Below are 20413 nucleotides of genomic sequence, written 5' to 3'. Positions count from 1 at the left end.
CATGTGTATAGTTGTACATATGCAGTGGTGTTTATTTGTAAATCATTTAGTATAATCACACAAATTCTGTGTTTTATATTTAATAATTCTCTGTTCTTTATTTATTGATTGTTCAATACCTGACAAGGCCGGAGATGAAAAACTTGGGTCACAGGTTCTTCAACAGTGCATCACAAGACATCTTTCAATATTTGTGTACCTCCACCATTAAATTGTCGTATTCTGCACATTTCTTATACTATCTACATCTTATAAGAGTATAATACATATGTATAATATCAGTTAAAATAAGTGCTTCAACATATTTAACATTCCTGGAGGTATACACAAAGTTTTACATTCATTGCATAACTACACCATTTGTGAATATGTCAATAAACCTTAGAAAATCTTGAAAGGGATGTGCAAAATAGTCATTATATACAGTCTTTAATTAACTATTAGTAGAGAACAACGAGTAATGAACATACTTTATAGGGATTCTATTAATGTCTAATAATAAAAATAATGAAATTCAATAACATGCTTTAACCACTAGGTGTCCCTTTATATCAGGTGTGCACGTTTATGGTGTAAATACAGCCTATCTACCAATTGGATCAAATATAAAAGTCAGCCGAATTAGTGTTGATACTGCAAGGAGATGTATTATGTGAAAATAAATGTAAGATGTTGTTTAATTACTGATATATTTATGATCCATGTCACGTTTCCAGTTCATCATGTTTGTCTCATCAAGGCTCTATAAATAGAGAACTACAGCAGATATGTAACGTTTAATGCAGCCGAACCGTGTATTACAATGCCGTTATGTGATGACTTTCAAAGAGAAAAGCAGTGGACCAACACTAATAACGGTGTTGGTAACGGAAAATAACGTATCTATTGTGGTGATTGACATTATTCACCCACGGATCTATGGGTTAGGCCAGGGTATTGTTCTGCACGGACATTTTAGTGAGCCGGACTGCCGGTCTTCGCCTCCCGGGCATGAAGCTGTTTACATGTGTTTTGAGATGCTAAATAAAAGTCTAGCTAATAACTAATACGTTTGCACTGTGGACCAACACTATACATTGACGGGGAAGGGGGTAGCAATAAAGATAACACCATTTTACACAACATAACAGAAATAATATCGATAGCAGCGTCCCTAGCAACCATCTTGGTAACAATGAAAACGTTGTATAGACACAATTTCCTGAAGTAATCTTCGTAATAACTAGCAAACTAAAGATCATGTACACCCACTGCACACATAATCTTAAATAACAACTCATATTTCTCGCATGAAATGACATCAAAACGCATTTTAATGACCAAACTAACCTTAAAATAGGCATTTTACACCGAGAATAAAACGAAGGTCGGCCATGTTTTTTTTTCTGCAGGGAGAAATTTGAAGATCACGTGACACAGCGGCGTGCGTTGAAGCTTCCAACGCTTCTGCCCATTCACTTTGAATGGGGTGACGTCACTTTTAGCCGAACTGCATTTTGGGAAGCGACGTGGAGCGTTGCTGGCGTAGCTGGCGTCAAAAGTTGAGCAATGTTCAACTTTTGACGCCTCGACGGAGGCGTCAGCCAATGAAATCTCGTTTATTCAAATCTGCCAGTACAATCGCTAGCCAATTAAACCGCGTGTATGCTGGGAGAGACTACGCAGGTCATTTCCTCATATTCAAAAAAATTGAGGGAAAATTCATTGTAGCGGTAGTGAATCACCCGGTGCTGTATGATCAGTCTCTGTTCATCTACCGGGATACAAACCGGAGGAGCGAGGCATGGAGGGAGGAGGCAGAGACAGTGGGTGAAACTGGTAGGTTTTCGCCTGTTTGGGGATTTTATATCCAGTTTACTTCGTTTTAACATTGCTATTGCTTTGTATGTCGGGGGCGGGAGATTCATGTGATTGGTTGTTGGTCGTGTTGCTCGCAAAAAATCCCCAAGCTTCAGATACGCCCACCTCCAAGCGTCAACGCACGCTGCTGTGTGGACGCTCCGTTACAATTTCAGAGGCGTTTTTGTAGATATACTACGTCCTACGTTGTGGACCAACGTAGTTATTACACGTTTTTTTGTGAGACTGGGTTGGTTAATCGGAATATGAGAGTACACAGGTATAGACAGAGAGAAGGAAGAAGTAAGATGTCCCCCGACAAACTAAGCCTATATCAGCAAAACTAGGGTCTGAATCTAATCAGCCCTAACTATAAGCTTTATCAAAAAGGAAGGTCTTAAGCGCACTCTTAAAAACAGATAGGGTGTCTGCCGCCCGAACACAAACTGGAAGCTGATTCCACAAATGTGAAGCTTGATAAGAAAAGGCTCTGGCTCCCATTGTACTTTTAGAGACTCTAGGAACAACCAACAACCCTGCATTCTTGGAACGCAATGCCCTAGTAGAACAGTAGGGTATAATGAGTTCTTTAAGGTAAGATGGCGCCTGCCCATTAAGGGCTTTGTAGGCGAGAAGAAGAATTTAAAATTCTATCCTGTGTTCTATAGGGAGCCAGTGTAAGGCAGCCAGAACAGGAGTAATGTGGTCCCTTTTCCTAACTCTGGTTAGTACACGAGCTGCAGCATTTTGAATCAGCTGAAGCGACTTGACTGACTTCTTGGTACACCCTGATAATAAGGAGTTACTATAATCCAGCCTTGAAGTAACAAATGCATGGACTAGTTTCTCTGCATCGTTTTGAGGCAAGATATGCCTGATTTTTGCAATGTTACGTAGATGGAAGTAGGCGGTCCTTGAAATTGATTTTATGTGGGCGTTAAAGGATAAATCCTGATCAAATATAACACCAAGATTCCTTACAGTCTCACTGGAGGCCAAATTAATGCCATCCATAGTTAGTATATCTTTAGATAATTTGTTTCGTAGATTCTTCGGGCCAAGTACAATAACTTCAGTTTTGGTCGTGTTTAACATCAAAAAGTTTAAGGTCATCCACGTTTTTAAGTCCTTGAGGCAGTCTTGAATTTTATTTAGATGATCAATTTCATCAGGCTTGATTGATAAATATAGTTGAGTATCATCCGCATAACAATGAAAATTTACAGAATGATTCCTTATAATATTGCCTAACGGAAGCATATATAATGTGAACAAAATAGGTCCGAGCACTGAGCCCTGTGGCACTCCATGGCTAACTTTGGTTTGCATGGAAGATTCATCATTGACACGTACAAGCTGAGAGCGTTCAGATAGATAGGACCTAAACCAGCCTAAAGCAGTTCCCTGTATGCCAACTAAGTGCTCTAGTCTTTGCAATAAGATATCATGGTCGATAGTATCAAATGCAGCACTGAGATCGAGCAAAACAAGAATAGAGACAAGTCCCTTGTCAGAGGCTATTAGAATGTCATTTGTGACTTTAACCAGAGCTGTCTCTGTGCTATGATGTGTTCTAAAGCCAGACTGAAAATCTTCAAATAAATCATTGTTTTATAAGTAATCACACAACTGTTTTGCGACCGCTTTCTCAAGAATTGTTGAGAGGAACGGAAGATTAGAAATAGGTCTATAGTTGGCTAAAACCTCTTGATCGAGGTTGTGCTTTTTAAGAAGCGGTTTTATCACGGTTTTATCACTGCTACTTTGAATGATTGTGGAACATAGCCTGATAATAAAGACATATTCATAATATTTAATAAAGAAGTGCTAATTAATAGAAAAACTTCCTTCAACAGCTTAGTTGGAATTGGGTCTAACATACACGTTGATGGTTTAGAAGAGAGAATCATTGAATTTAATTGTTCAAGGTTTATGGCTGAAAAGCATTCTAGTTTACTATCTAGTGTAATATTAGAACTTACGTTTCCGGGAGCTGTTGATAACACTATACTGGTCAAAGGCAAGAGGTCATTAATTTTGTTTCTAAGAGTAACAATTTTATCGTTAAAAAAGCACATAAAATCATTGCTATTGAGTGCTATGGGAAGAGAAGGCTCAATCGAGCTGTGGCTCTCTGTCAGCCTGGCTACAGTGCTGAAAATAAATCTTGCATTATTCTTATTCTCATCTATTAATAAAGAGTAGTAGGCTGCTCTCGCTTTACGCAGTGCTTTCTTATATTCATTGAGAGTAATATGCCAAATTAAACGAGATTCTTCAAGTTTAGTGGAACGCCATATCCTTTCAAGTTGTCTCGACTTTTGCTTTATTTTGCGGGTTTCGGCATTATGCCATGGAGCTAATCTATGTTGTTTTATTTTCTTCTTTTCAAAGGAGCAACAGAGTCTAATTTTATTCGCAGCGCATCTGTAGCACTATCAACAACATGATCAATTTGGGGTGGTGTACATTTTGTATAAGTTTCCTCCCTTACATGCAGACATGCTATCGAGTTAAGTATTGGTGGAATCTCTTCCTTAAATTTGGCTATAGCACTAACAGATAGGTTTCTGCTGCAGGAGCTTTTGACTAATGCTTTGTAGTCTAGTAACAGTACTTCAAAAGTTACTAAGAAATGGTCGGATAAAGCAGGATTATGCTGTTCGACTAATAGTTGCTCAATTTCAATACCATAAGTCAGAACAAGGTCGAGAGTGTGATTATAGCAGTGGGTTGGTTTATTTACACTCTGACGGAAACCAACAGAATATAATATAGAGTTAAATGCAACAGTAAGGCTATTTTTATCATCGTCAACATGAATATTAAAGTCACCTACGATAATTACTTTATCTGTTTTAAGAACCAAAGTTGATAAAAACTCAGAGAATTCTGATAAGAATTCTGAATAAGGACCTGGTGCACGGTACACTGTAACAAATAAGATTGGCTGCAAAGTTTTCCAGGTCGGATGCGTAAGACTAAAAACGAGACTTTCAAAGGAGGTATAATTTAATTTTGGTTTAGTATTGATAAGTAAACTTGAGTCAAAGATTGCTGCAACTCCACCTCCTCGGCCAGTGCCTCGGGCAATATGAGTATTGATATGGCTGGGTGGAGTGGCCTCATTTATGCTGACATATTCTTCATGTCTCAACCAAGTTTCAGTGAGACAGCATATATCAATATTATAATCTGATATTAAATCATTTACCAATATTGCTTTAGATGCTAGAGATCTTATGTTTAAGAGATCACATTTAATATTCCTGTTTTGTTGCACTGTAGTAGTTGTTACATTTACTTTTATTAGGTTATTATGTATGACACCTCTATTAGGTTTACCTTAAATTGTCCTTGGGCAGACACACACACCGCTAATATTGGGTATTTTATTGGGTTCCGGATTCCTATGGATGACTGTCTAGGAGAGAGCGCAGAGAAGCGTGTAAGACTGCAACTCCGCCTCCTGGTCTCAACTCCAGTTTGTCATGGATTAAGTCCACAAAGCCCTGAAATGTTTGCCGAAATGAGATCTGCAGCATCCAAAGTAGGATGAATGCCGTCTCTCTTAATCAGACCAGGTTTTCCCCAGAAGGCTGTCCAATTATTTACGAAGCCCACATTGTTTGCTGGGCACCACCAAGACAACCAGCGCTGAAATGATGACATGCGGCTATACATGTCATCATTGATCAGATTGGGGAGGGGACCAGAGAAGATTACGGTGTCCGACATTGTTTTAGCATAACTACACACCGACTCCACATTAAGTTTGGTGCATTCTGATTGGCGTAAACGAACATCATTACCACCGACGTGAATAACAATCCTACTGTATTTATGTTTATTTTTAGCCAGCAGTTTAAGATGCGCCTCAACGTCGCCCGCTCTGGCCCCCGGAATGCATTTGACTGTGGAGGCTTCGGTCTCTAATTTCACGTGTCTCATAATAGAGCTACCAATAACCAGAGTTGGCTTCTCAGCGGGTGTCTCGCTGAGTGGGGAATATCTGTTAGATACGTGAACGGGTTGGTGGGGACCTGCGGGTTTCCCGTTATGCCCCTTCTGAACAGTCACCCAGTCTCCCTGCTGCTCGGGAGTTGCCGGGGGACGGCTAATAGGAGCTACCTTTTGCCGGTCCGCACCGGCTAACATGGGCTTTACTGTAGCTGAGTTACTTTCTAAAATGTGGAGCCGGTGTTCCGGATTAACTTGTTTCCCGATCAACTTGTTTCCCAATCAACTCGTTTCCGAGAGGTACGTGGCTTTCGACTGAAATACACATTTCGATCGCTTTCTTCTGTCGTTTACATACACATTTAAACGTGGGCGGGTCCCAGTTCTCTGGGAGGATCACAGTTTAACACAGATGAAGACTTCTCCACGCTGCTTTCAAACTGTGAGTAAACACCGTGTGCTTCACTTGGAGGCTGTCTGAAGGTATACACAGATGGACTTGGACATTAACAACGATATTCCGTAATAAGTCTGGCAACAATAGCTGGTTTAAATGATTTATTCGAGCAACTCGTTTGTCTTGTTGTAGTCCTCGCTGTTCGCGTCCGGATATCGCCATCGTAATCACAACCTCACACACTGGTACTGGATGTGCATCAACGTGTTCCTAAGAAGCCAAATATACCAAAATATGTATGTAAACGACAGAAGACAGATCGAAATGTGTATTTCAGTCGAAAGCCACGTACCTCTCGGAAACTAGTTGATTGGGAAACAAGTTGATTGGGAAACAAGTTAATCCGGAACACCGGGCTTCTGGCTATGATTCCCGCCTCCAACCTAACAACTATACTACATTTAACACATGTATCGGTACCAGAAAAGGAGGTAGGGAAGTAACCAAACATGAGACAGGAAGAGCAGGAAATAACACCCGAGGGTGGGGAAAGAGCCATGGCTAGCTATCAAGCTAAAGTAGCTACCGTTAGCAAACCCGAAAAGAGTGTAGGCAACTGTGGAGTTACAGTCGCTAAGAGAAGGAGAGTTGTGAGTGCTTAAGCTGTAGTAACGTGTGATTACAACGTCAGGCAGTTGCCGTGATCAAGAGTTTTAAAACGATCTATTAAGTTAAGATAATAAGCTATCAGCAACAGAACAGGCACACGGGATACCCGGAGATGACAATGACAACAACAACCGGAAGTTACAACATGCTTACCGCAATAGTGGTCCGTGTAGATGTTCTATATAATCTGATGACTAAAAAAAGACTCAACAGTTTTCATTGACAAAAAGTAGACTAAAATAATTAGTTTTCTTTGACTAAAATAAGACTAAAATGGTCAGACTTTTAGTCGACTAAATCTTGACTAAAATCTTTACTGTTTTAGTTGACTAAAATAAGACTAAAATGCTCAGACCTTTAGTCGACTAAATAAAAACAGGATGAAGGTGACTAAATATGACTAAAACTAAAAAGGAAATTTAACACAGGACTAAGACTAAAACTAAATAAAAAAATAGCTGACGAAATGAACACTACTTAGATACTAACTAAGCACTTACATACTAACAAAGGACTGGCTTATCTAAAGCCAGTTGAGTAGCACTTGAAATGTTTTAGCTCTATGAAACCTGATGTACTTATATGATTCTGTTTTCTTCAAGTTTGTATCTTCTTGGTCGAACGCACCTATTGTAAGTTGCTTTGGATAAAAGCGTCAACTAAATGAAATGTAATGTACATTAATGGGAAACCCTAAATGTTTGAGACCCTCTATGAAACATCAAGCTACCCCACAGCACCCCCAAAAGAAAATCTCTGGCGCCGCCACTGTGGGCTAAGCCCCTAATGTTTCCAGGTCCAGGAAATGCCCCTGGGGTTAGGGTTAGTACACTTCTTTCCTATGTTTGTTTCACGTCTGCCTTTGCCTAAGGGTAACACATTGATGTCAGTCTAACCTTGACTGCTTCTGTCTGTCAGGCGTGAACATTGTGTTCTTAAAGAGCCTGTGACACGAGTTTCCCCCATCATTCAAACCCATCAATTTGAGTAAATATTGTCCCCTTGAAAATCGTTACTGAACTGATTTTGGATATTTGTACTTTGATAACCATTAATCTGCCCTTCAATGTTGACCATATTCTGGATCTTCTTGGGGATTCTTCAAGTCCCGCCAAATGATGTGTGACGTCATTGCGGGCACAGCGCTCCAGCTGCACCGTTCAGGATCCCAGCATCTGCATGTAAACGCACGATGGCGCACACAGCAGCAAGCTCAGACAGCGATGACAGTTTCATTTTGAACGTGTCTGAGAGCTCATATGAGGCTGAAGGATCGCTTTATGTTGTATCTGTTAGAAGTTTAGGAATTAGGTGCGTCAATATGGGCGATCATACGGTCATGTAGCCAGTGGTGGACTGGGACTAAAAATCATCCCGGGACTCTCGACCGGCCCACTTCGGTACCGCTAGTAAATTGTCAACGGGGGGAGTGGGGGATGTCAGGGGCGGCGGGTGCTGTAGATAGTAAATGTAAATATGTAAATATTTGTGTCACTGCATCCTGGTAAAATACAAATATAATGCAATGTCTGTGTCTTTGACATTAGCGCTGCTAGCCACCTGTGCCCTGTACTACGAAGCCAGTTCAACATACCCTGGATATGTTTGAGTAACAAACAAACTAACAACAACAAACTAATAAACGAGATCTCGCTAAGCGGTCCTACGACGCTGGTTATCAACTCGGTAAATCAAGCCAGGGTTTCTCTCACCAGCTGAGAGCGCGTTCACGTCTAAGACACGAGTGGATCTGACTTTAATTAGCCTAGGCTACATTTGACTCGAGTGTTTCGTCAACATAATGTGTTGCTTAAAATAATACTTCTGCATACAGTATGTGACACTGTAAGTGTTGCACGGCCAGATAAGGCTGGAGAAGCTGACTCAGATAAGGAGATCTATGATATATTATGATATTATATGATCGATGATCTGATTGATGATGTAATATGAATGATAAGTGCGACACATCGGCGTCTTCTCGGCATACGGCAGTTTAAACTGTATTTCCTTTATCCTGTAATATGACTTGAGAGATTTAAACTCCGCACACTGAGTTGATCTCTTTTCTATAGACGCCGGAGGCGGGCAGCGTCAGGTAAAAAAAGTGATTTAGCCTTCCCAAACCAGAGCCTCACGCGCCGCCTATGGGGGATGTGCTAATGACTTATCCGACCGGCCCACTTCGGTACCGGCCCATCGGGATTCGTCCCGATGGCCAGTCCGCCACTGCACCCAGCCCACGTAAACTGTCAACGGGGGGAGCCTCACTGCAGGGAAACGGTGGACCTAGTGTCCCGATCGGAGTGGGAATAATAATAATAATAATCCGTGCATTTTATCCATTAATTTCCCCAACATTGTGGTAAAAAAACCACACGTTTAATCCATGTTGGTGTACTACAACTACAAAAAGCATCGGTTTGTTTTCTCATCAGGAAATGCAGACCGGCACAAACAAACGATTTTTAATCATCATTCTCACGATCATTTAATGTATCATATGTTCGCCGAATTGACATGAAAGCACTAATAAATGTAGTTTCATCCACTTGAGTTTACAACTACAAAAATAATCGATTTGTTTTTATATCACATCCCACGGGAGGAAATTCAGTAGCTCTCACTACCGATTTGTAATCCTAATGTAATCATCATCTTCACCACGATCATTTATGTTTATGTTCGCCGAATTGACATGAAAGCACTGACAAATATGAATATACTGTAGTCAACTTCATTACAACGTTATTAACGTGCCTAAACTCAGTAATTCACCATTTCTACGCATGACAACACACTTTGTCCGTGTTTGGCTCTCTCGCCGCACAGTGAAGCGTTCCCGCATTGACGTCACTTCCGGCTTCCCCCAAAACTTCAAAATGAGTCGAAGGAATTTCCCCGCGATGTTCGAAATTATTGATATTTAACGGAACGGTATCGCTTTTTATTTTTTAAACTGACGGTTCGAGATTACTAGTAGCCCAATATTTCATTGCACAACAGTTGTTGGGAGGCTGTCACAGGCTCTTTAATGTCTAAAAACATGTGATCAAATGGCAACCAGCTCTAAAAAGTTAAACCAATGAAGTGCTTGAACTCATTAATTGAATTTTAATAGTCCATAAAACAGCATATTCTTTAAGGTTTGGCTACCTTCTGATCGACAGTTTGCTATCACGAATTTGGGTTCTGCAGTCTCCTCTTACTTTATTCCTTTTATTGTGAGTTGTCACTTCATAACAGTGTTTGGTGAAATGTGAGGCACCTAAAAGTATCTTGTTCTGCCTTCCGTTGATCTCTACGCTCTTGTGACACTTCTGGATTCATAAATCCCGGATGTTGACAGTGGAATAACAATCTGAAAAAAGTTGTTTGGGGTGTTCCCTCTCCTATAGTGTGTTCTATAGGTTTTTATGCATGTAAATAGTCTGCAAAGGCAAAAATCCCTGTGTTCTCTCTTCCACACACTAAGTGGTTGACCAATCACAACAGAGCCGGCCAGTTAACCAATCAGAGCAGACTGGGCTCTGGTTTCAGACAGAGGGTGAAAATAGGTGCTGCAGCACAGGCAGTATGAGAAAAAATAAAGAGCTTTTTTAAAGCATGGAGACATGTACCAGTAGAGACACTACATACTGATATGAACTTGAAAAGGAGCAGAATATGACGTCTTTAAGCTTAAAATCGGTCGTCAACCAAAGGTAACAACATCCACCTATATACAGTCTATAGATGTGATTCTACAGTAAGTGACCCCGCCTAGTGCAGCGAGTATACAGATACATCAAAAACGTTTGAAATTACATTTAGCTAAATGGTAACATTCACATTTTCCGGAGGTTACCAATTGTTACAGTTTAGGTTTAGCATTCAGCATTAACAGGCGATACAGTTGAGGCTGATGGGAAGGTCTTAAGTTGCAGGTACAGCTCATAAACATAAGTATTGGACTCATTGTGTTCTGATTATGGCGCTGGAAGTAAAATCAAGATATTTTAATCTGGACCATAAATGCGCCAACTGATAAACAGACCGGCACACGGTACCAAATACATATAGAAGGTCCAGATGGCAGCAGTCTGGAGGAAATGTGTGATCCTGAAGTTAATTAGATGAAATGTAATGAACTTAATCTAATGTTTGCTTTGACCCTCATTACACACGGCTTATGGTCTTACTTGGAAGCCACATTCTCATTCATTTTCTGCCTCAGCTCAGCTGCTGCTGCTCAGAGCGCTGAAATGGAACCAGAGACGAGCTGTAAAACCTGGAGCCCAGGATCATTTACTGCCAATGTAACACTTTTTTATTTAAATGACTTAAATGCTATATCAGGCTTGATGAATTACCTTCTTTTTTTTAACCTATTCGTCTACTTTAGTATCTTGTCTGTATTGGTTTAATTTTTTTATTTGTATTTTTAGGAAATGATTTGATTACAAGGCATACAAAACAAAACAAACACTTAGATGAATAAAATAACTACATAACAGTCCACAAATCAGAAAAAGGGGAACAAATACAAATTGATAATAACTTATAAGGTTTAGGTAATGTTTATCTTTCACATAATGGACACAACATTAATACTCATACGTACATTAATTGTCACTTCTTACCACGTCATTGTAAGTGTTTTATGTTTTATCCTTCCCATCTTTCATCAAAGATATGAACTTGGTTACTGATTCTCCATTCAATGAATTTCATTTACTAGATTCTTCCATTTTGAGTTATTATCTGTTTACCAATTCCTTGTAATTTCTTTAATAATTGCTATTCTTAGTACGAGAAATAAGTAGGAATCTAAGCCTGTTTTCCGAAGTAATACAATTAGTGGGTTCTTGTTTAGAGAAAAGCCAAAGATATTTGACATGTCTCTGTTTCCTGCCTGCTGTTTTAAAATCCTTTCTACATGTATACGTCTCTCAGCCAAACGTCCTGTCCGTCAGCAGAGCGTTTTTAATACAAAGTGAGTGGTAGGTCGCAGACACTGCTGCAGATGAATATGCTCCGGAGGTCTTTAAGTAGGGGGAGTCATTTTCATTTTGGTCCATATCCAGGGTTCTGCTGGGGGGGGCAGACCCTCACTCTCTGCAGGCACAGTGTGGAGTGCCCTTGCGAACAGTGCCATTAAATGATGTGGCACTTACATGTTTCGAGTTCGAGACAAGTTATTATCCATGCCTGGTCTTTTTCACGACAAGGGCACGACAGCAGACGTTGACATGATAATGATCAGAAAGCAGCTTGCATGTCTGATGAAGAGGGAAGTCTGCTGTGTGCAGGCGGAGGTGAGTGAGGAGGAGAAATAGTTTCAGGATGTGATCAAACCTGATTCAATATCATTGCCAGCAACTCAAATCTTGACTCAATATTAAGCGAGTCAAAACCTGATTCAGTATAATTAAAGTCAGCCAAAACCTGAGTCAGTGTTATTACAGTGAGTCAAAACCTGATTAAGTGTCAAAACAGTGAGACAAAAACGAATTCAGTATAACTAAAGTAAGTGAAAGCCTGTTTCATTAAAGTGACTCAAAACCAGATTCAATATCAAAACAGTGAATTAAAACCTGATTCAATATCATTGAAAGAAATTCAAAACCGGATTCAGCCTTCACAACAGCCTTGAAGGTGTCAAAAGATTGTAATATTAAGATAAGGAAGACAAAAAGAGTAATATCATGGTGATTGTGAAGACTTGAGACAGATCTAATTTGCTCACTACACAACGTGCACACAGTCATATTTAAAAGCCACAAACAAGTGCTTTATGCATAATATCTGACCTTTAATGGAGGACAAGTGCTACATGATGGATGAACAGAGCTCTTACCATGGTGGTGAGGATGTACTTGTAGAAGGCTGACGTCATCCCCAGCTCGTTCGCCTGCAGGTCCACAGAGTGGGAAAAGAAGAAAGAATAGTGTCAGCGCTGAGGAACAACATATTTAACCTATCTGAAGAAACTCACAGTGAAGAAACCCATCTGTCTCATATTCCAACCCTGCTCACTGAACCTTTACTCTGACAGCATGGTACGGAGCTCCCTGATTCTTTAATAATATGAAGCACTGATAATGCCTCACAGTACAAATACAGGATCTGTCAGTGGAGAAAAACTGTTAAGAAAGAGACTTAGTTTGTTTAAAGTGTGAGGTAAACATATGTCTTCTGGGTCTGTCAAAAAAAGACATGTAGACCACATCATCATTGTGAGTTTATGAGGCTATATGTGACCCAGTATCCTCTATCCCAAAATTGTCTAGCAGCACGTGACTCGCTGCATGCATTAAAACAATTTACTTCCATCTTCTCAGTCAATAAATTGGAGGAAGACTCCACTGTCCCAAAAAACAACTTCTCCCATAGGATCAAGTATTTCTGATTCTGATATGTTCAGGAAAAGGTTGTGGTTTAGCTTAAAAATAACTGAGTAAGTGGTGTAATTAAGGTATGGAAGTTACTTGACAATAATTCAACTCTGGTATAACATGGGACATTAACAGCGGCTCTTGGATGAAAGACTGATGTTTTTTATGCAGAATTACCAATATTATTAACATATTTATAATATACAGTATACAGGAGTATTCATGTTGCACTAGCAGTGAGCAGTCACAGCCTTAATAATAACAGAGATCTTCAAATTATGAGTGGAATGCAGGCTTGGTAGAGACAGTTTCTAGGGAAGTTCAATAAAACCAAAATGTCCTGTCACCATAACGACTGAACAGGTTGAGTCCCACAGACTCATAAACCTTTACAAGCCACCTTTCTATTTCAATAGATGTAGATCATGTGACCGTACAATTAAACATTAGAAACAAACTTGGTTTACTCAGTTTACTTAGGCGACAAAACAACGTGGTCACAGTTTAGGAAAAGATAAACAGGTGACCGTTCAAATGAACAGCTGTGAAGGCTACCATCATTATAACCACTGCTGTAAAAATAGAATTGCATTAATCATAAAAAAAGAAACTGTGATTAACCATGATTAATCGCTCCTCCTCTGTGTAATGTGTGCGACACAGGGCATATTCTCTCTGCTGCTATCATACCACAGCTCTATCTGTTTTCCAGACTTCAAGAAACTGGCACATGCTTCATCAAAATGCCTTTTCTCCATTCTTACAACATTTAAAGCTAACGAGTGCAGTTTTTGTCTTGGATCAGGGGTGCTGTTACACTGAGGTTACTGCTTACTAATGTCCAGTTGTCTCCATTTGCTTTCTTAACACTGCTCTACAATTCATGGTAAACATTTGTGTTGGAAATACGGGAGGGAGTTGGGGTCAAACTTGGTATTATAAATAATTAGCGTTAGTTGTTGTCAGCCAACCATTGTTAATGTTGACAGGCCTAGTGATGTCATAACGTGTGACACAGACATAACATGTTGTTGTTGCCTACTGATGCAGTGACATCCATCACTTAATTCAACCTTTTGGTTTCTCAATGGCCATGAACAAATCTGTCACCTTTTGCTCCAGTCATACCAACAAACACAATTGTACCTAATAAGCTACTACTTTAAAACGTAATAACGGCGAGCCTTTGAGACCCCACCTTTCTGAGGATGTGGTAGGAGATGGAGGCGTTGGCGTCGATGATGATGGTGGCCACTTTGTCATCACGGATCTCCTTCAGCAGGGGGGTGGGGTCCAGGCTGTCGTCCAGCATTCGCACTGACAGCGTCTCCCTGGAGATGAGGAAGCGGTGGACCAGCTCCTCCAATCGCAGCAGGCCTACAGGTGGAGTCAGGAAACATGGTTTCATGGTTAAAACTGTTGAAACTTTAGAACTGTTAAAATGACTTTATTAACAAAAATTGGTTTAATAATTCCTGGGTGTCTGTAGAGACAAACCACTAGAGTCTGCAAGATCGTGTGTGAAAAATATTTTGAACTTTGCACAATTCTAAAATGTCCAGAAGGGGAAAACAGTGGGTTAGAGCTTCCAGGAAATGAAACAGAGCAATATTCATCATCATAAACAACCAATCTTGTTTTGTCTTTTGTCATTATTATACAGTAATAATATAAACCATTTTATTTCATCCAAGGTTCTAACATTACATAAAACAACCCCCCTTCATTTATATTGTTTGGACAACTATAAAGTATTTAAGAGACCTTATTTAACCACCTCACTTCAAACAACAATATGAAATCCAACAAAATGTAATCTGCTTCTTTTTGAGGGAGCACTTGTAATGCTAACTCATGGGTCGGCCTACAAACATACATCATCACTGCTCCGATGTATTCAGCCACTCAGCACTTCCTGAAGTATCTTACTACAGCAGAGCAACACTGAGCGGCTGAGCATCCTGAGGCAAGCACATAAACAATGGTGATAAACTAGGAGCTTCAATTCATATGAAAAGTTACGAGAAAGGAAACACCTTCTTGAAAGATGGATAAAAGCACAGACATGATGAGTCAGAGAAGGGGAGGAGGGTTGCTCTGAAATCAGATGTCTCCAGGCTTGAAGTGGAAGAGGCTGCACAGTAACCTTGGAAATACAGGGTGTCCCACACTGTGAGGGCCACAGGGTAAAGTAATTATGCTGTCCCCTCAGCTCCAATAGTTATAATACATTTGAGTTCCAGTCAACAATTAACACCACACTTTGATTTAAATAGTCAACTTTTTATTTGCTCGTAACCGGACATTATTTTTGTTTATTTGCACACACTTTGGCACTGGTATTTGTTTTTATTAATGATGTTCTTTGTCTAAGAGAGATACCATGGTCGTTGGGGGAGCTAACTTCCTGGTTCAGCAAAAGGGGTGGCTGGGGCCTGAGGATGGATAAATGCAACACATTCTCACACCCAACTCGTCCTATAGTGACGTTATGTCAGGTTCCCTTGGCGTCACTATCAAACGCAGTGGGGGCCTTTAGCGTACATTTTCAACTATCAGGGCGTCCCATTGACTTGCATAGAGCTCCCTAAACGTTGCTTATAGACGACTTGAGATCGCAGAGAAATGCTCTCCACAGATCCATTCTCACAGCGTTTATCAACCTTTTTCTAACTCAATATCAAGCCACACTTATTGTTTTTACTTCTTTATTTTAATTGTATAATGTCGGACTTTTGTTGCCGTCAGTTATGGGGAGAGTAGGGGCTCAGAATACTGAAATCTGTATTGTTTCATCGTTTCTTCCTTCTAATTTTGTATTCTTTTCTAAACCACACACTGTTATTTACTCAACAATAAAACACAATTATCCTTGTGTTTATTTATTTGTTTGATTGTATAATGTCAGACTTTTGGAGTTCGTCTGGACCGAGGGTCGGAGCAGCTCATTCAAACACAGGAAGCTGTATTTTCAAAATAAGAGTTCATTTCTTTTTTAAACACTTTCTTTTTTGTTTTAGCATATAAAGACAACATTTAAATGAAATACATTACAAGCAGTGGCGTAGCTGTGGGTGGGCCCGGGTGGGCCTGGGCCCACCCACATGCACGTCTGGCCCACCCACAGCCAATCAGTGCTTCATAGCGCAGAGCCGGGAAGCCCAGAAGGAAGTGCCACAAACTGCAGTTCATCTAGTGGCCGCCGGATGGATGCAAAAAGAAGCAATTCCTATAGACCCCCATGTTAAAATGCCCAACTTTACAGCAGAAATAAACATGTTTCTAGCCTGGATCCAATAAAACTTATTCTGGATATAGTTAGATTCCACCTTCATGACAATGGAATAGGGAGTGCATTTTTTTACCGTGAGTTTTTATAGTAAGTAAAGTAACTTTTGCCGTGAGTGAATGAGCGAGGGGGCGGGGCAGTTTACACACACGCAGCTGCTACATGCAGCAACACACACACACGGAGGAGATGGCGGAGAGAACGCGCTCCGAGGTGTGGTTAAACTATAGCCGTGTCGATGTGGACAATGCTCGTTACCAAAAGTGCAATAAGAGTGTAGCATGTCAGGGCGGTAACACGAGCAATGTGTCTAAACATTTATCAAAAGTGCTCCACATTCAGACGAAGAAATGCACCGGGTTTGACTGTCTTTCTAGCAGCTCTGTAGCTCTATCCACGAGGAACGTTTCCACGTCAGGTGTTATGTATGCTAGCAGCAACACACCGAGTTAACTACATTATACAAACATGGGTTAATGATTAGAGGTAACTGAGTTATTTATTTAGTTAAAGTTTCAGCTATTCTGTTTACAATTCTGTCATCACATTATTTAATATGATTTGTTAAAACATTGTTGTTTCTTTTGATGTGAAATATTATGTATTTAATTGAAATAAAAAGCAATGTTAGTTTTGTTCACAATTTGTTTAGTTAGTTTACTTTATTTTTTTCTCCAAAAGAACCGATAAGAGTAATGTTAAAGGACCGGATCGATAAGACATAGACATACTTTATTGTCATTTCAACAAGACACAGAGTGTACTATTAAAACGAAATGTCGTTGTACTGGCTTACAGGAACAGGACAATATAAAAACGTGCTAAAATTGTACATATAAATAAATAATAGTGACGTGGTGCTGATAAAATTAAAGATAAAGTGTGCGTTTAAAATATAAAGACTTACTATACATATAAATAAAATAGACATACTATATAACAAATATGTGCTCTTTACACAGCGTAATGTAATCTTTATGTTACTGGTCTACTTGCTGTTCAGCAGTCTGATGGCATAGGGAAAAAGCTATTGCAGAATCTGGCTGTTTTGCTCTTAATGCTGCGGAACCTCTTGCCGGAGGGCAGCAGGGAGAACAGAGCATGGTGAGGATGAGTGGGGTCTTTCAACATGTTCTGGGCTTTTGTCAGGCAGCGTTTCTGAGCGGTGTCTCTGATGGGAGGGAGAGACACTCCGATGATCTTCTCTGCTGTCCTGACCACTCTCTGCAGAGACTTCCAGTCTTTGGCGTTGCAGTCTCTCGACCAGATGGAGATGCCGCTGGTCAGCACGCTCTCTATGGTTCCTCTGTAGAACGTGGTGAGGATGGGAGGGGGGAGCTGTGCAGGAAGTGTAGGCGCTGCTGTGCCTTCTTAAATAGTGATGTCGTGTGAGTGGACCAGGTCAGACTGCTTGTGATATGCACCCCCAGGAACTTGGTGCTGTCTGTAGTCTTCACTGCTGTGCCGTTGATGTGGAGTGGTGGGTGACAGTGCTTTTTGTTCCTGAAGTCGACAATGATCTCTTTTGTTTTATCGACATTCAGGATCAGGTTGTTGGTGTTACACCAGTCTGTCAGATGTTTCACCTCCTCCCTGTAGGCCTGTTCGTTGTTGTCCCTGATGAGTCCCACCACTGTTGTATGGTCCGCGTACTTTATGATGTGGTTGGTACTGAACCTGGAGCATAAGCATAAGCGCTATCGATAAAAGTAGTAGTACCGTTGTGTACCCTATGTGGATGTCAGTTTTACACACATTCTGAGGCCGCCGTGCCTATGTTTTTTGTTTTCACTGCTAATGTATGCTTATGTTCTATTAGTGCATTAAAAAATCATTAATGAAGTTTCAGCTCAGATCCCACACTTAATATGTCTCCCCCTGGCCCACCTACATTTCTCCAGGCCCACCCACACAATAATTCCTGGCTACGCCACTGATTACAAGTCACATAAATACATCAAATGAACTTCACAAACACGTGGGTAGGCTAAGTAAGGAAATATAGGCAGATAGGAAAGGCTTTTATCCTTCTCCCAGCAGAGGGACATTAATCATCTCCAGTTTGCTGTTCCAGAATACTCTCTAGATCTGCATGTTCCAGATAGTTAAGGAAAGGGCCCCATACTTTTTTAAATAGTTCTTGTTTTCCTTTAATTGAATAGGTTATTTTCTCTAATGAGACACATGCAGACAATTATTTTAGCCATCTAACAATACTTGGACTGTTAAAAAAATTCCATGAAAATGCTATCATGCGTTTTGCCGGTAGCAGACATACATAAAATAAAAAGATTTGTTCTCTCTTCCTTATGTTGTGTTCTTTTGGGTAACTAAAAACTTGGGCTCCATGAGTAACTGCAATGATCCAATATCTTCTATCATACATTTGACCTCTTCTCAAAACGTTTTTATCTTGGTACACACCCAAACACAATGAAAGAATGTTCCCTTAGATTGTTCACATTTAAAACATAAGTCCGGGATATTACCATTACATCTGTATAGCTTTTCTGGAGTAATATATGTACGCATCAGCCAGTTATATTGTAAGAGCTTAAGACGGGTATTCGCTGTTTGTGATTGAGCTTTCTTAAAGGCACCTTCCCACTCATCAATCCAAATGTCTTCCTGCAAATCCTCCCTCCAATTCCTAAGTTTAGCTTCGGATGACTCAGGGGAGCCAGATATAAGCAAGTTATAAAGTGCAGAAATTAAGTTTTTCCCCCTAAAGTCCTTTAACATTATTTTCTCTAGTGGTGAGTATGGAGGTATAGTTAGTAATTGTTTTTGGTTTACTCCAATATAGCTTCTAATTTGTAAAATTGGGTGCGTGCGTAGTAATCAGCAGCGAACAGCTTCAACACGTGTATTTCGGGTTTTCACGGCATTCATTTTGTAATTCTACAATATTGTTGTTTTATAGGTATTTGTTAATGTATATAACCCAATTTGTGTTCTTTGAAATTGAAAAGGATATTGCATTGTGTTTGTTACTTTCGTTGCAGTTGTATCTTAAAGAGCTTACGAAATGAAGGACAATAGCCTACTGTTCTTATTACGATAATATATATACTATTATTAATAGGAAATCATTTGTCATTCATGACAATATGCCCGCTGTATTTATAAATCGTGGTTTATTACAACTTTCCATGCTCGCTTCCGATGTTACACGACCGCTCCGAACAAAACAGCTTTCGCCGGTTAGTGACGTCACGCACGTCACGAGTAGAACACTTGTTGAATAATACACTACCTATATGGCTGATGTCGGACTCTGGAGACATAATCGAGTGACAGTGAGTTGTCAATAGACTCGGTGCACTTTCAAGAAGAGGAGGATATTATTGAAGAGGATGCCGGTGTGGTGGAATCAGATCATGCGGGCGAGTCTAACGTGGTGGAACCATACCAGTTTGAGCCACAGTATTCAAGTAGCGGTAGAGATACAGACGGGAGCGAACTAGGGGGGTGATGATCCTGGATTTGGCGGATATCCGATGCGGCAACAGAACACAGACTGGTATACATTTGACTTTAATTCATAGAGATTCTCAATAAATAGTAAATCAATAACAATGATTGCTGAAAAAACAGCTTAGATAAATGTAGCTGGTCAGGCTGTTGTAAATTGACCAGCCAGTAGATATTACATTACATTACATTGCATTTAGCTGACGCTTTTATCCAAAGCGACTTACAATAAGTACATTCGACCAGGAAGACACAACCTTGAAGAAAACAGAATCATATAAGTACATCAGGTTTCATAGAGCCAAACATTTCAAGTGCTACTCAACTGGCTTTAGATAAGCCAGTCCTTTATTAGTATAAAAGTGCTTCGTTAATAGTTCTAACGCTCGAAGTGGAGTCGAAAGAGAT

The 20413-nt window shown here is 40.1% G+C and overlaps 1 protein-coding gene across 1 annotated transcript in view; it reads right to left on the bottom strand.

Annotated features, from left to right (window-relative positions):
• LOC117539135 (glutamate receptor ionotropic, kainate 5-like) overlaps positions 1-20413 on the bottom strand; it is a 358516-nt gene that overhangs the window by 33099 nt on the left and 305004 nt on the right. Inside the window, exons 7-8 of the mRNA XM_034205164.1 lie at positions 14441-14619; positions 12705-12758 (exon numbers count right to left, since the gene is read on the bottom strand). Coding sequence (XP_034061055.1) covers positions 12705-12758; positions 14441-14619 — 233 coding nt within the window. The remainder of the gene's footprint in view (positions 1-12704; positions 12759-14440; positions 14620-20413) is intronic.

Source organism: Gymnodraco acuticeps, unplaced genomic scaffold (assembly GCF_902827175.1).
Source record: "Gymnodraco acuticeps unplaced genomic scaffold, fGymAcu1.1, whole genome shotgun sequence".
Taxonomy (NCBI): Eukaryota; Metazoa; Chordata; class Actinopteri; order Perciformes; family Bathydraconidae; genus Gymnodraco; species Gymnodraco acuticeps.
This window is presented reverse-complemented; position numbering and strand designations above follow the sequence as displayed.